Below are 17,007 nucleotides of genomic sequence, written 5' to 3'. Positions count from 1 at the left end.
GTGAGCTGTAATGCCACGGCACTCTGCCCAGGGGGACAGCTTGAGGCTCTGTCTCAGAAAAAAAAAAAAAAAAAAAAGTCTTGATTATCCAACTAGACAGAGTATCAGCACCCAAAGCTGTCCCTGCGGGTACATCGCCTTCTGTAACCAGAAGTAATTAAAAGGCTTGAACTGGGAGAGGGCAGCTGAGCCAGGAGCCCTGCACTGGAATCCAAGCCCACCCCTGGCCCAGGAACAGGTAGGCAGAACATAGCCTTGACGTCCATATTCCCAGAAACGAGTGGCAGTGGAATCCTAAAATTCACCATCTGTCAGAACCCCAAGATTCAATGAAGGATGCCCTTCTACCCACCATCAGGCCAGTGTCCTAGGTGATGTCTCCAGGAAAGCTTCCATAGAATGACCATCACTTAGAGCTGAAGCAGGGGCAAGGGTACACCTGCTGTCTTTCAGATCTTGCTCAGGTCCAAGAAGTGTCAGCACAGGCCGAGACAGGGAAAACGCAGACACAACGTGGGTTTCTAATCCAAACGCACTTCTCTTTATTCAAACCAGGGTCAAACTGGTCAATGGGAATCGCCCTGAAGCCATGTGCCTGAGGGAGGTCGCTTCCAATAAGGCTGCTGCTGCAGTCCAAGGGTGTTCTGGCGGGCTGTGTGCGACCCCCACAGTGCACCTGCGAACACTACAGGCAGGTCAGTCGACAAAAGCAAGGAATTAAACAAAAAACAAAAACACACTCAGTAGATTTCTTCTTTAAGATCCCAGAGTTTCTGGACCAACGAGTCCCAACCCCCCTAAGCCAGGAGTGAGGGGAATAAAAATGTGCCCCACGTCCAGCAGTGCCGACGGAAACCCTGTTTTAAATTAAAAAATAAGCCAGTATACATCGTAGAAAATTTCTCTTAAAAATCTCACAATTTGTAAATGTATATTTTTTCTTTAACATAAAAGTTTACAATATACGGTAAAACAAAAGGCTCAGGAAAATAATTTCAAAAAAAGGAAGAAAAAGAAACCTGAAGTTTTGAATTAAAGCTGAAGACTTTTTTTTTTAACCCTGTTGTTGAACCAGTGACTTTTTTTTATTGTGCTGATGGGTTAGAGAAAGAAATATATTTAAAAACCTCAGTCCAGACACCCACAGCCACCTGCAAAAGCCTTGCACCCCCCCCCCCCCAAGGTTGAGTCGCTACTTTTCCGCCAAGTTTGTGATTGTCACGAGTTCACAAGTTTCAAATCCTGGGTCTCAGCCATGCAGATGTCCACATGCTGAAGGCTAGCGTCGGTAGGGGTGGAATCCTTGCACATTATGGTTTTGACCTCGTCCAAAGCCACTGCTGCCAGCAGGGGGGCCCCCAGACCCTGGCACTGAGGGGCCCCCATAGGAGGGGGGCTGCTGGCTGGGGTCCGAGAAGCCCTGTCCAAAGCCACTCAAGTCCTGCCCATAACCTGCTGGGAGAAGAGAGTCCATGAGCTCTGGGTGAGGTGGTGATCCCCATGTGGCAGCTTCTCTTGGTTGGTGCTGACCTCTGAGCAAGGCTGTTTGGCCTTACGTGTCATCTTGCCTCAGCATCCTTACTCCTCCTACAGGGCAGGGTATGCCAGCCTGAGGCACTGGTGCCCTCACTGGCCGTGCCTACTGCCTCTGGCAGGAAAACCAACTCAGGGAGTTTTTATCTTGCTTAAAACCACAAAAGCAGGACTCACACAGAAAGCAAAGCAGCTTCATGGACCAGTTGGTCTGCCTTTTGTCTGTTCTCTACTTCTCTTCCCCATTAACTCCTAAAGACATGGGGGTGGGAGAGGCCTTGGGTTTGGAGATAGATTATCTTTTTTTTTTTTTTTTTTTTTTGGAGACAGAGCCTTGAGCTGTCACCCTGGGTAGAGTGCTGTGGCATTACAGCTCACAGCAATCCCCAACTCCTGGGCTCAAGCAATTCTCTTGCCTGGCTATTTTTTGGTTGCAGCCATCATTGTTGTTTGGTGGGCCTGGGCTAGATTTGAACTTGCCAACTCAGGTGGAGCCTGAGGCCCGGAGCCGAGACAGATCATCTTACAGGTTCCAGACCTGGCTCTCAAATGGAATGCAGCATTCTTAGGGTCTGACAAAACATCCCATTGGCCCTGTTGCAGGGCACAGTCCTGACCCTCTGACTCTGGGGTGTCCCTCACCACTGCTCTGGGGCTGGGTAGCACTAAGATGGCCCACACACCACCCTCCCTGCTGGGGGACATCTAACAATAGGCATGTGGAGAATTGGGCCTTTGGCCCCAACCTAACTTCACTGTGGCTCTACTGGCAGAGGGGCCACCTGGCCCTGCATAGCCAATCTGTCTATACCACTGATTTTAAGGACATGGGAGGTGCTTCTGGAGACCTAGATAGTACCATCCTCAAAAGGAGACAGCCCTGGCTCCTGCCTACTGACTGCACATACTTTGGAGGAAGCCCCAACCCAGGCCTTCCCACTTGGGGTGCATGTAGGTACAGGTGGGCCCACTAGAGCCTTGAACCAGTTAAGATCCTGGCACCAGCAAGGGCCCTGCCCAAAGAACACCAAGGAATCCACCCTACACAGGAAGGCAAAAGAGTTGGAGGACTGTGGTGGTTTTAGCACCTACTCACAAGGTGTAAGCAAAGCATGGGCTGGGACTCGATATGGAGAATAGATACCCAGGCCTGGCTAAACATGAGACCAGGGTGACTAACCCAGGGCAGCCATGACAGAGAGTAGTAGGCAGATATGCACAGCCTGCACAGCACTCGAGCACACCTGGCCAACTGGGCTTTTCAGGGGGCCAAGAATGCACAGAGATACCCCGGGCAACAACCAAGGCCAGATGACCTCCAGAATGGGAAATTGAGAGCTGAGGGGACTACTTTCACAGCACTCTGGAAGCTGGTGGCTAGTTTGGGGCACGAGCTCAGGCCACTGCATATAGGAACCAGGGTCTCAGGCCATGCCCACAAGAGTGTCCCCAAATGCTGTAAGGAGCTGCTAGTGAAAGGAGGCCCCCAGGCCTCCAGCCCTCCCTGCTAAGATCACTACATCCATACTGACTGAAGCTAGTTTTGATACCAAGTTCAGTATAGGACAAGAATAGCAGACATGCAGAAATGTACTCCATCCTATCCCTGTCCTCTAACAAGTTCCTAGCCCTGAAGCCACTTGAGCCACCTGCACATCGTATTAGGCAGCACCCAAGCCATGACAAGCCACCTCAAGTCCACCCTGTGTCCAAGGCAGACTTGCTACAGATTCAAACCTCAACCCTGTGTGGGGTCTCTGCACCTGCAGAGGGACTGATGGTGCCAGAAACTGGAACCCACCAAGTGGTCTCATAAAGGACACAGAGTACCTCAAGCTGACAAAAGAGTGGAGGCTGCTGTGCCATCTTCCCACAACCCAAGGAGCCTCCCCTTGACTCACTTCCTGGCCCTGGCTCACATCCCCAAACCCTCGGACCCCTGCTGTGGGATGTTCTTCTGTGCATGGTAGATCCTGCTCTACCCTCACAGCTGGGGCCCGAGCTCTCTTCAGCCATCCCACACCACAGCTGTCATCCCTGCCACATGCTAACAAAATTAAACAATGGGGGGAGTCTACCTGAGGAAGGCAAGAGACCACTTACCATACTGACTATAGGGAAAGTCTGGCTGAGCCGTCGGGGGTTTGCTCATGTCTGGGGCAGCCTGAGACGGAGGTGGAGGGAAGGCCAGAGGTGCTGCTCCTGGAGTAGCTGGTGGAGGAGGAACCCCCGGAGGGGCAAACTGATCTGGAGGTGGAGGAGGAGGTCCATAGCCAAAACCTACAAACACACAGGAGCACAAAAATATGGTGTATGGCTATAGGGTCAGCCAGAGGAATACCCATGGCCCAGCCTGGAAAGAGCTTCCCAGATTGGATTTCATCTAAAACCCAAGCAGACAGGCCTTGATAGTCCACGTAACACCCGTAAACCTAGCACTCTGGGAGGCCAAGGTAGGTGGATCACTTGAGCTCAGGAGTTCAAGACTAGCCTAAGCACAAGAGCAAGACCCTATCTCTACTAAAAACAGTAAAACCCAGCAGGGCATGGTAGTACAAGACTGTAGTCCCAGCTACTCAGGAGGCTGAGGCAAGAAGATTGCTGGAAGCCAGGAGTTTAAAGTTACTGCAAGCTACAATGATGCCACAGCACTCTACCCAGGGCAACAGAGCAAGACTCTGTCTCAAAGAAAAAAAGAGTCCACATAAGGAACGATGAATAATTCTAGAGCAAAAAAGAACCCAAGATGGTGTTGCTGCTCATTATGCATCTACTGGCTAGAGTGTTAAGAGAGTAATTTAAGTGCAAGTGATCTAAGCACAGCACAGTCACTTTTTGTTTGTTTTTCAGAGAGAGTGTCTTACTCTGTCACCCTGGGTAGACTGCCATGGCATTAGCTCATCATACTTCACAGCAACCTCAAACTCTTGGGCTCAAGTGATCCTCCTGCCTTGGCCTCCTAAGTATCTAAGACTACAGGTGCCTGCCACAACACCCAGCTAGTTTTCCTTTTTTTTCAGAGACAGTCTTATTTTGTCGCCCTCAGTAGAGTGCTGTGGCGTCACAGGTCACAGCAACCTCCAGCTCTTGAGCTTAGGTGATTCTCTTGCCTCAGCCGTCCAAGTAGCTGGGACTACAGGTGCCCGCCACAACGCCTGGCTGCTTTTGTTGCACTTTGGCGGGGGCTGGGTTTGAACCCACCACCCTTGGTATATGGGGCCGGTGCTCTACTCAAAGAGCCACAGGTGCTGCCCTAGTTTTCTATTTTTAATAGAAATGGGGTCAGGCATCGCCTATGGCTCAAGGAGTAGGGTGCTGGCCCCATATACACAGGGGTGGCAGGTTCAAGCCTGGCCCGGCCAAAACTGCAAAAAAAAAAAAAAAGAGATGGGATCTCATTCTTGCTCAAGCTGGTCTCAAACTTCTGAGCTCAGGCAATCTACCTGCCTTGGCCTCCCAGACCCAGAGTCCTAGGATTGTAAGCCTGGGCCACATCGCCTGGCCCTTTTTTTTTTTTTAAATAGCTCTTTAACAAGGACTAGAATCTAATTCCAAGCATAGCCCAGTCCACATGTTCTGGGTAGATAAATTACCTAAGAATCATCTATGCAGGTGGGGCTACCAGTTTTCCAAACTTACCAAGATGCCAGAAACAGCTTCCCCCATACCCCCTCTTGTTGGATCAGGTCCTACCAGATCCACTTGTTAGAAATAAGGTCAGAGAGGCCAGAGGTGGCATGCTTTGTCTGTACAAGGCTTCTAGTCAGTCATCTGGCTGGAGGGCTGTAGTGTGCTGGGCCCTGATCCAGACTAGACAGCCAGTCCTGTGGACTCTGAGCCCTGCAGTGTGACATGCTCTAAATGTGAAACCTATCCCAGATGCCAAGGCCTTGTTTCTGTGGGCCATGAGATGCTAGTCATGTGTAGAATCTCTGGCAATACTGGGTAAGGTACCACAAGGTAATTCTCATTTCTCTTTACTTTTAAAATGGGGCTACTAGAAACCCACAATCACCCAGGTGTAGTCACTGTTCTGGTAAAGCACATGGGACAATCGCGAGTCAGGGAGGGGCCAAACACCTACCTCCTTAGGTGCTAACGTAAGGAAGTGCTGGTTGGGCAATTATGTGCTTGTGCTATGAGCTCATGGGACCTGCAGGAGCCACGTGAGGCTGTTAAGGCTGGCCACAGGAATCACAGGCAACAAAGGGCCTGGTGGCAGGTGGCCACTGACTAGCTAGCACCCTGCCTGTGGCCTTCTCATGCCTAAGGGCAGACCTGCACACACATACCTCAAGACTACAGCACAAGCCTAGTCCATGCACTGGACTCTGTTCCTCTGGCCAAGACTTACTGAACTGTGGTGGGGCACCATAGCCCTGTGGGAAGCCTTGAGGAGGGGGAAACCCTCCAGGGGGGGTAGACACAATGTAGGATGTGAATGGCGGAGGTGGTGGTGGGGCTCCTCTTCCTGCAGGGGGCGGTCCATAGCCACCTGGAACATACAATGCAGGGTGAGGGCAGAAGAGACCATCAGAAGGCACCCCCTCCTCCCAACCAGACCCAGGTTGCTAAGGGCCCATGGCAGCCTTCATCCCTCCTCCCTGTTCAACAAGAAAAGAAAATGGTGGAGCTGGAGGCTGCAGTAAGCTGGGTGGTGCCACTGTGCTCCAGCATGGGCAACAGAGCAAAACCCTGTCTCTTTGTTTTGTGAGCCTCAGACCTGTGTGAGAAGAGACCCCATCACTTAACAAAAAGAGAGGAATAAAAAGGAAGTGATCTCTGGGTCCTGGGAAGCACACTAACAACAGCTTTACCAACCGCAAAGGGGCCAGCCCAGCTGCCACCAGAGTCGTGAGCCCTATGTGCCTCAACTGTGCCTTTTGGATGCTGTTCTTCCCCTTCCCTCTACACACAAGGACTTACCAATCGCCTGTCCCGCTGGCACCCACATTCCTAGATGAGAAAACAGAAGAGCAAGGTTGGTGCCATGGCTGCAGAGGCACTCAATGCTGAGAGGCAGCCAAAGAGCTGGGACGGGCTCCACCCTGGACTCTCCTGGGGCTCCAATCCCAGGGGCACAGGCAGCCTAGTCCTCGGGGCAGAATCAGCCGGACCCACAAAAGCACTCTGCCAAGGGAGCCTACCACATGGAGAGAGCTAAGTGGGTTGACCAGGCACAGGGCATAGTCCTGGCTCCAAGGGAGGACACCAGAGAAGCCTGAGTGCTATACTCTGAGAATGCAGGAATAAGTCCTGTATGTCCTCAAACATCTGGATATAGAAAATGGGTTTGCCTGACAATGGAAACCGTCAGGTCATGCAGAAATGTTTTAGGAGTAGTGGACTGGACACAGTGATTCATATCCAATCCTAGCACTTTGGGAGACTAAGGCAGGAAGATCACTGGAGCACAGGAGTTCAAGCTATGATGATGCCACTGTACCCCATCTCTTTAAAAAAAAAAAGTAAGGGAAATCTGCAGATTCAGGAAACATTTAGAACCCTGAGACTGGACTCCAGTTGGCAGCAGGGGACATCTGTGCGGACTTTCAGATGGCCAGCTTCAACCCTGCTGGTTCAGCATTTTCCAGAAGATCAATGTGAGGGCAGAGCTGACCATAGGTGGGCCCTGGCCACAGGGGGATATTATCACTTAGCCGAGGGATCAGTAAGTGACAAAGATTCAAAACCTGCCTGGTCTTCACAGCCCCCTGAAGGTGTCCCTCAACATGCCCACACTGCGGCGGCGCCCACAGCTCAGTGGTTAGGGCGCCGGGCACATACACCAAGGTTGGTGGTTTAGAACCTGGCCCGGGCCAGTTAGAACAACAATTGACAACTGTAACAAGAAATAGCTGGCGTTGTGGTGGGTGCCTTTAGTCCAAGCTCTTGGGAGTCTTGAGCCCAAGAGTCTGAGGTTGCTGTGAGCTATGACGCCACAGTGCACTCTACCCAGGGTGACAAAGTGAGACTCTTGTCTTAAAAACAAAACAAAACAAAAAACAAAAAACATGACCACACTACAGGCAGCAAAGGAAAAGGACTTTGCAAGATAACCTGGCAACTCAGATCTTAGACCACCACAGCCCTTCCTGGAACCCTGGTGAGTGACAGTGAGATATAGAAGCTCACAACAGCTTCCTGCTACACAGCAAGACATGGCTGCCCAGCCCACAGATAGGGACCTTAATTGTGGCCACTCCACTCCTTAGAGCCAGGGAAGATAGCAGGAAGCCTTCCAGGTTCTTCCTATAGGACACTCCTCTTGTCAGTGCCAGTGAGTGTATCACATGCCTCAGTGATGGCTTCTTATACCCAAACCTCTATGGGCAGGGGGTTGCAGGTTATGCCCCTGAGGACCTCCAGCCCCTAGAGCAAGGCAGCCTGTGCCAAGGCCATGTGATGGTCCCCACTCCCATCCAGACTGCCTAGGGCTCGAGAAGCCTTACCTTGGGGGCCATAGCCTTGCTGCCACGTTGGTGGGGGCTGGCCTGCCCAGCCATTAGCAGCATTGGGCACGACCCGGCTTCCCCACTGGCTGGCACCTGGCTGTCCTGGAGCTTGGCTCTTGCTGTCCCGAGGTTCAGCCCGTTTAACTTCCACCTAAACAAATCGAGCTCTGGTTTAGGAGGAAGCCACTGGCCTAGCACCCCCTTCCCTTTAGACACACCCTCGGGTAACTTATTACTACACTTAACATCTTATGACTTAAGACTAAATACTTAGAACTATAAACCTTATTTAGGCCAGTAGCATTTGTTCTTTAAAAAAAAAAAATTGTAGTTGTTTAACTTTTTGGTTTAAAAAATGTTTCTCAGGTACAATAGATGCAACTGTAAGATACACTGAGCCCCATCTGCTGCGGACAGCACGGACAGGGCTGAGAACCCTCAGGAGATAGATTTTCATGTGTGACGAGGGATCTTATACTCAAGTTAAATGGCAATGTCCTCCTTCAATGGCCTCTTAAAAACATGGGACAAAAAGGGACCAGGATCTTCCCAGCAATTAGCATCCTCACTGCGGGCCTCTCTGGGACCCTGGACACCACTGCAGTGCCTTTGGGACTGCTCAGAGCCCACCCCCCTGTGCTTTTGGCTCATACCTGAGAAACACAGTTGGTGTTTTAACTTAGATTTTTATTTAAAATGTCTAATGGAAGATAAAGACTTACCTTCCCCAGGCTAACGCTTAAAGAATCTCAATTAACTCAAAATAATGTCAGAGGGAATGGATGTGATAAGAGAATCTTACATTACATCTAACAAAAAAAGTAAACAAACATGCAATAAAATGGACATTTGAATCAGTAAGCAATCTTCATACTGTGTTAGGTCAGCAACCCAAACCCTTCTTTCAATGTGTCAGAAGCCACCTCATGTGGAAGAATAAGGCCACAGGGGCTTGAAACAATGGGTCTACTAAGCCTGACCTCCTAATACTTATCTTCAATGCAAGCCCCAACCCTCCTCACGCAGCCTTTGAAATACAGGACTGGGCTCGGCACCCATAGCTCAGTGGTTGGGGCACCAACCATATACACCAAGGCAGGTGGGTTTGAACCCAACCCAGGGCCTCTATACAATGAAAACTGCAATTAAAAAAAAAAGAAAATAGCCAGGTGCCTGTAGTCCCAGCTACTTGGGAAGCTGAAGCAAGAGAATCACTTAAGCCCAAGAGTTTGCTGTGAGCTGTGACGCTACAGCACTCTACCAAGGGTGACATAATGAGATTCTGTCTCCAAAAAAAAAAAGAAAGAAAGAAAGAATAACAAGACTGTCTCAAAAAAAAAAAAAAAAAAATTTGCTGCCTCAGCATTTGTGAATCCTAAATTTTTCTTATTTTTGTGATAAATTTTAAAGAGAATAAAGAGACAATGAGTCTACCTGGAGTCATCCTTGGGGTCTCAGCCTGGAGAATTCCTCTGCCTGTTAGAGAACAGACATGAAGCGGTTGCAGCTGGAGGCACAAAGTCTCCACCTGCCGCTGCCCCAAGGATGCTCCCAGGATGGGAACAGAATCCCTTTAGCTCAAGGAAACACAATAGCAGGACCAAGGGACCCATTTCAAAGAACTCAAATTAGCAAGTCTTCACATACTCTCCCCTTAGGGGACTGGTTCGTGCTTACAAAGCAAAGCAGTCTTTACAATTAAAGGAAAAAAATTTTTTTTACCCTTTCTTACCTGAATACACTAATGCAAAGTCACTTGCCCCTGGGTTCTAATTATCATAGGGGACCCAAGCCATTTATAAACAGGAAGCCCCCAGAGGAAACAATGGTCCTGCCCTATCTAGCTGACCAGAAAAGGTGTGATGGGCAACCAGTACACCTGCATGTGTCCCACCTCAGAGATGAGTTACACATCAAAGTTGTCTCAGACCAGTCAGAGGCAACTGGGGGAGCCCAAAGGCTGCTGAGGGACAGGAACAGGTATATGCTCTGCACAGAGCCCTTTCTGCTCCACTATATTAAGAGTAGGCTTTTCCCAAATTTTCAAAGTCACAGTGCCTTAAAATACTGAACAGACTCCTTTGAACTTTGTTGGTAACTGTCATGCATCCTTGCAACCTGCATGCTAATTTTAAACTAAAAGCTGCTTAGCCTGGCTCAAGTGGCTAAGGCGCCAGCCACATACACCTAAGGTGATGGGTCTGAATCCAGCCCAGACCTGCCAAACAACAATGGCAGCTGCAACCAAAAAAATAGCCAGGCGTTGTGGCGGGCGCCTGTGGTCCCAGCTACTTGGGAGGCTGAGGCAGGAGACTCGCTTGAGCCCAGGAGTTGGAGGTTGCTGTGAGCTGTGATGCCATAGCACTCTACCCAGGGAGACAGCCTGAGGCTGTCTCAAAAAAAAAAAAAAAAAGGAAGTCACAAGGAGGGCGGTGCCTGTGGCTCAGTGAGTAGGGCACCAACCCCATATACTGAGGGTGGTGGGTTCAAACCCAGCCCGGGTCAAATCACAACAAAAAAATAGCTGGGTGTTGTGGCAGGCACCTGTAGTCCCAGCTACTCTGAGGCTGAGTCAAGAGAATCGCCTAAGCCCAGGAACTACGAGGCTGCTGTGAGCTGTGTGATGCTGCCACAGCACTCTACTGAGGGCGATGAAGTGAGACTCTGTCTTTACACACACACACACACAAAAAAAAATAAAAAAAAAGAAAGAAAGTCACAAGGAGTATGTCTCCTACTTTACCTGGGTTCAAACAGAGTTAATGAAGTCTGTAACATAATCTAAGTTACCTATATACAAAAATAACTATATAAATTCCTGTTTTTAAAGATTCTGGTATAGAGCCAGTTGGGCTGGGTAAAGAGAGGGGGGAGGTCAGGTAAAGCATTCCCGCCGCAGAATGCCTCAATCATCTAATTCACACAAATAGCTGTGACTTTGTCATAAGGCCAAGTATTAAACTCCAGCTACTCAGCAAACCAGTGAAGGCAGATCAGAATCACATACTGTGAGAAATGCTCAGGTGCTGCCTAGGGTGCTGAGCAGGTTAAGAAGGACACAGACAGGAATTCTAGAAAAATCTAGACCTCTCAACTTTTGCTAACTGCAAGAAATTCCACACAGAAGAATTTCTACCAGTTATTAATTTCAGAGTTAACTTTTCAAAAAGACCCAAGGGTGCGGGTGAAGTGAGATTCAGGAATCACTTCCTGACATACAAGTAGCAGGGGCTGGCTTGGGGGTGGTGCCTCTGTCCCTGCTCCCCTCTGGGGGCAACACAGTATGAAGATGAAACAACCAGAGGTCACTTGACTGCATGGTGGTTAAGTACTATTGAGAGCATGTGGCTGATACTGAAGTTCCACAGTAAGTGACCCAATTTAAAAAACCAATCCTTCATGATGTTTTTTCCGTTTCTCTCAGTTTTAAGCAGAACCAAGGTTCTCAGAGGTCTGCTGCTTATCACTCATAGACCAGCAATGCCAAGGGGAATTGGGACAGACATCTGAAGGAGAGGTCACTGAAACCAAGCCTGAGGCAACCCTGCAACTTCACTGGAGCCAGCCCACACCACCCAGGCCTCCATCCCCAAGCGCCACCTATTGCCTGGTCCCAGATCACCAGGAGGAAAGGGCTCCAAGAGCAAAGCTGGGACACACCCAGCCCACACAATGAACAATTGAGGGAGGATTCTGTGGACCTAAGTCCACTTCACACAGTAAAAGACCAGAGGATGGACTCACCCAATCCTCTTTTCTGTTATAGAATTTTCCTTTCCAGTGAAATCCCTAAGTTGCCTAAGACTTGGTTTGGTCTTAAGGTAAAATAAAACTACAACTACACACTTTTTTGCCCATGATGTCGTGAAAATGCATGTTGACAGCCTGGTCCACTGATTGTTCGTCCTCGAAAGTAATAAATCCAAAACCTAGCCAACGACGAAGAGTGAATCAAGGTAGCAGGGTGTTGTGACACAAAACAGGATGATGAACAGTATTAGGGACAGGCCAAGGGATTGACCAAGGGTTTCAGCTAAGCTGCATGTGGGGATGCCATGGGCCCTGGATCTCCCTCCCAAAAAGTGCCAAGCTTGGTAGGGCAGAGTGGATGGACATTGATGCCCATACTCCTTCAATAGCTCTGCTGACTGGAGGCACTTGGAGGACCTGAGAATGAAGTCACAGACAAATTTGGGAGAATGAGGGGGCACCTTGTCTTAAGAGGCAGCAGCCATGCAGTGGAATGGCAAGGCTCCCTGTGGTGCCATGGGCCAACATGTCCCAGGAAGGCCAGAGGGCTGTGCTAGACTATATGGCCTCTTGCTTGGGGAAGATGACAGTAATGCCCATGTGGAGGGGTCTGCCACAAGAAGGGTGTGCACATGGATGTGTTTCTGCTTTTCTGAAACCCAGGACTCTCCCCCTTGGCTGGCAATTTGCTTTGCAGCTAGTGCTGACAGCAGCCATATATCGTTCTAAAGCGTTAAACAGAGTACAGTATCTATCACAGTTAGTGCCTCGCTAAGCTTATCCAACGCTGTTGGGTAAGCCCAAGGAGTCCTATCAGAAGTAATATACGAAGGCATGTATGCATATATATGTGTATATATATATATATATAAATATAAATAAAGATTACACAGAGATACAGGCCACAACGGGTTCCAGCAGATCAAACTCTGCTGTCAGCAGCAAGAGCAAGAGGCACCATGTAATCAAAAAAGAAAATTTTAAAGGAAAAAAAATTTAGCATTTCCCAAACACAAGAAAGTGGCAGTATAAACGAAGTTTGGTTGGTCTAGGGTGAGCATGACCCCGCTAAGTGGGGTGTGTCTCATCCTCTATGTGTAGGAATACACTGGGGCCTCTAGGCCCCAACACTCTGATGGCCCCCGATACCTGCTGAGCAGGTTGTCCTCAGGGGCGGGGGACCCCTAGGAGGACCAGCACCTCCCCAGATGGTTCAACTACTCAAGACAAAAGGAAGCGAGAGGCAGACAGCTGCCTGAAGACTTTGGAAGGACAAAGAGGTACATGGAGCTGAGAACTGGGCTAAAGATGGGTGCACTACAGAGTACCACATAGCAGAGTACCATGCAGTACACCATGCTCAAGACAAAGGCATGAGCATGATGGAGAAAGGTACGGGGGTTGGAGGCAGCAGAGGGGCCCTGTAAACTGAAGAAATGGGAAGCTGGGGCTGCATCTTGCTGGGATCAGGTGGGATAGAAAAAGGATAGAAACAAGGAAAAAAAGGCAGTTCAGGAACCCAGGAGACAAAGGTTACCAGCCAAGGACAACTGGGGCCCAGAACCTTGACTGGGGCCCTGACCTGCCCTGAGCCTCAGCCAGTCTGTAGCATGACAGGAGGGGGCAGTGGACCACAAGGGCAAAGCACACAGAGGACACAAAAGCCAATGGGCCAGACCCAAGAACAGAGGACATGGGAGGTGAGTGAGGGGCAGGCCAGAGTCAGGGACCCTACACAGTGAGTGCTTCAACACAGAGAGACACCTTGAACTTGAGACATGGGCAGGATCCACACACACGAATGCATCCACTACCTTTAGTAAACTGAGAAGAGAGGGAAATGGGAAAGGAGAGACTGATCTTAGAAGAACCAGAAAGGTCAAGAAGAAAGGATGTGCTCTGAGAGGACCCACCAACCACCACCACGGCATTGCTCTTGCCCGCCGCCTTCTGGCACCCACAGGGACACTTTGAAAACCCTGAAGCCCTAAAGTTCTCTACACCAGCAACTCCTGCCCCCACCTCAATAGTAGGCTCAGCAAAATGAGCTGCATCTAGGCTACGTAAGACAGGGACAGTGAGGAGAAGGGTGGCTGGCTCAGGCAGCTGCAGAGGACCAGGGGTCCAGGAGCAGCCCTCAGATTCCCACGCACTGAAGTGTCACAAGATCAGAGGCAGTATGTGGAACATAACACAGGTAATGAAACAACATATTTAAAAGTTGACATTTTTTCTCAAACTGCAGGAGTGTCTGAAATCACAGGGCTCGCTTGGTCCATTTATAGTGCAAGAGGCGGTGAGTCGTGGGTAAGGAGCCCCGGAGCGGGCTGTCTAGGAATGCGTCTGTCAAGAGGCGGCGTCACCGCTGAGGAGCGGGACAGAAACACCCGAAACTTCGTTTACACCCCACTGGAGCAAAGCCGCTCCCTCCTCTGACTGCGGGACTGGCCTGTACCTGTGTGATATAATTTAGCACCTGGAGAAGAGAAATCTAAAGAGATATCGTTAATCACAAACAATTCACAGAGAGAAAAGGAAAAACAACTTACTTAACATTACTGTACTTTACTATGAAACACTTAAATACGTCACTAAGCATGTAATGTCTACATTAAATTAAGACTAAGACTTAACAGCTTAATTGACATGAAGTGAGGAATATGTTCCTTAATCATGAAGAGGAGGTGGGTAAAGTTCAAATGGCAAACTATTCTCCAGCATGGCAGCGCATGCTGTGGGCAATGCTGCTCGGCGTACTATGGGGCAGCCTCAACTGATCTGGGGTGCTGGGGCTGGAGGTGGCAGGGACACCTCAGGCAAACCTAGACTGGCAGAGCTGCTCACACGGCCAGCCCATAAGCAATTAATGAATCAAAAACATATGGGCAGGGACAAACAGCAGCAGCCACAGAAAAGTGCATGGAAGTCGGGTATGCGTGGCCCCAGCTCTACAGACCAATGTGACAAGCAGGTGTGAGAAGCTGAGGGAAATGATGCGGGAGGCCCTGAGACAACTCTTCACCCCTCCACCCACTTACCCCACTGACCTGAGGGGGAGGAACAAGAAAAAAAAGAAAAAGAAAAAAAAGCATGGGATGGATAACGGAAAGTCAACACTCCAAGCCGAGCTGGGCTGATCTAGCCGACCACAGGAGGTGACACTCCGACCACACTGGTGAGGACTAATGAAGAGACATTATAAATAAGAAGGTCAAAATTTAAAAGAACCACACTCTTTCAGTACACATTTAAAAACAGAAACCATGTTGAAATTCATGTCAAGCCAAAAAACACAGTGTGATGTCTGACCTTGGGAAGCATGGACAGGCTGAGTGGAGCTGCACATGAAGGGCCTACACTTTATATACTTATCTCCAAATCATCCTCTCATTGAGGCAAGGTTTGCTACAGCTACCATCTAACTGTGTCTGACAGGTGAAATAGTTTGCCATCTGAGGGAAGAACAGGTAAAGAAGGCTGAGGACAAACTAGATCTGCCTTTACCTCGAGGCCTCTGCTTCTCCGCGTCGTAGATCATGACCACTTCGGTGACCTGCAAGGGAAGGCAGTGTGAGGCCCAGGCTGGGGACATCAGGGCCATTTCAGAGAACAGGTCTCTTTCCAGAAAACCTAAGCTAACAACCACTGGGAGCATTTGACTCCAGCCATGGATGTCTTGAGACAAGAGGCCAGCTTGCAGGTCTAACACCTGAGAATAAATGGGAGGCCTTATTGGCAGGGGCTGGACACAAGCTAAAGGCCAGCAGGGGACCTGAGAGCTGGGAGACCCCACAGAAGCCCCCCACTCATAGACACAGGAAGTGAGGCCTGGAGAGGTAAAGTGTGCTGGCACTTCCTCTTTGCAGGGGGGCTCCAAACCCCTGACTCAGGACACATGGTACTCCTAGGCACCACCTGACAGACACACACCACACTCAGCTCAAGTAGGGCTCCCCCAGGGGATGGGGCAGGTTGTGTGCAGCCCATAGGACACAGTTATGAGTCATCCCATGGAGCCGCAGGGGTGATCGTGTGCCTATGCCTTGGGCTCAGGGGTGACTCCGCCTTGGCCTCCCCCACACCCACTTTAGCCCTCTCTGGTGCACCCACCTGCCAAGGGTACCAATGATCCACAGGACTCCTCTACTAAATCCCCTAATGATGCTATAGAATTTTAGCCTTTTCCAGAAAACAAAACCACATTCAAAAGTTTCTGTTCCTAAAACAAACACCAAGCAGGAAACAAATCAAAACGTCTCTTGTAATGCCCAGCATAGCCAAAAAGATGGTGCAAGCTCCACTGCAGACCTTGGGGTTCATCCTGCCCCACAAGGACTCAGGATAAGCCCCAACACAGGCATCTAGGCCCATACTCATCTACAGGGGTAGTGCCTACTATTTGGCACATCTCAGAGATGGAGAGAAAGGAGCTAACCAAGCTCCCAGGATTAGGCTTAGTGTGGACCTGCCTAGGACTGGCCCTTCTGAGACTGAAGGACAGTATAACCTGAGAGGCCCAGCTGGCTCCACACCAAGCTGGTCCCATTTCTCTGTAACCATAACCATCTAGCATTTCTCATGATGGACACAATGGAATCACAAGGGCCATCAATGAGGTCCACCTGGCCTGGAAGAGCTATAGAAACACTCCACTGAGATAATAAATGGCCATGAAAGGAAAGGCTGGGATTTGCTCCTTTGTGTGTGTGGGGGGGTAGGGGTGGGGGAAAATGTTAGAACACAAGAGAAAGCTCCCAGGCTTACTGAGCCACATAAGCCCAGGGCTTCACCACATCAGCCCCAAGAAGGCTGAGGCCAAGGAGAAGCCGCCCTGACCAGCCACTGTTGCCGGGTGGGAAAACTCACCACTCCAAATTTCTTGAAGTATTCCCTGAGCTCTGTCTCACCACAATTGTGAGGAATTCCACCAACAAATATCTTATTCGATTTACTGTTGTCGCTCCTGGGTCCTTTCTGCTGTTTCAAGAAAGAAAAAGACCATTAATTCACATGGGAACCCCCTAAAAACACTTTCCACAAGTTGTATGTGACTGCAGTGGTTAGGACTCAGTTAAAAGCCAGACCAAAACACTCTAAAAATCTGCTAAGTCCAAAGAGCAACCACAAATACAGAACTATACTTAAAGACTCTTTAGGCTCGGCGCCTGTGGCTCAAGCGGCTAAGGCGCCAGCCACATACACCTAAGGTGGCGGGTTCGAATCCCCAGCCCGCCTTCAAAAAAATAAAATAAAATAAAAATAATTGATA

At 49.6% G+C, this 17,007-nt stretch overlaps 1 protein-coding gene across 9 annotated transcripts in view; it reads right to left on the bottom strand.

Moving 5' to 3' along the window:
- Nucleotides 1–518: 518 nt before the first annotated feature.
- DAZAP1 (DAZ associated protein 1) overlaps nt 519–17,007 on the bottom strand; it is a 31,612-nt gene continuing 15,123 nt past the window's right edge. For 4 of the 9 annotated variants that reach the window (XM_003788696.2, XM_023512501.1, XM_023512502.1 and 1 more), the window contains 8 exons: nt 16,605–16,715; nt 15,243–15,291; nt 11,835–11,917; nt 7,986–8,139; nt 6,460–6,489; nt 5,888–6,028; nt 3,637–3,813; nt 519–1,455 (listed from right to left, as the gene is read on the bottom strand). In XM_003788696.2, coding sequence (XP_003788744.1) covers nt 1,280–1,455; nt 3,637–3,813; nt 5,888–6,028; nt 6,460–6,489; nt 7,986–8,139; nt 11,835–11,917; nt 15,243–15,291; nt 16,605–16,715 — 921 coding nt within the window. In that variant the 3' untranslated portion in view covers nt 519–1,279. The remainder of the gene's footprint in view (nt 1,456–3,636; nt 3,814–5,887; nt 6,029–6,459; nt 6,490–7,985; nt 8,140–11,834; nt 11,918–15,242; nt 15,292–16,604; nt 16,716–17,007) is intronic. The other 5 variants (XM_012804508.1, XM_023512497.1, XM_023512500.1 and 2 more) reach the window with 3 other exon arrangements.

This window comes from Otolemur garnettii, unplaced genomic scaffold (genome assembly GCF_000181295.1).
Source record: "Otolemur garnettii isolate 467f Iridium unplaced genomic scaffold, OtoGar3 scaffold00029, whole genome shotgun sequence".
NCBI lineage: Eukaryota > Metazoa > Chordata > Mammalia > Primates > Galagidae > Otolemur > Otolemur garnettii.
Note: the sequence above shows the minus strand (reverse complement) of the source record. Positions and strands in the feature narration are given on the sequence as shown.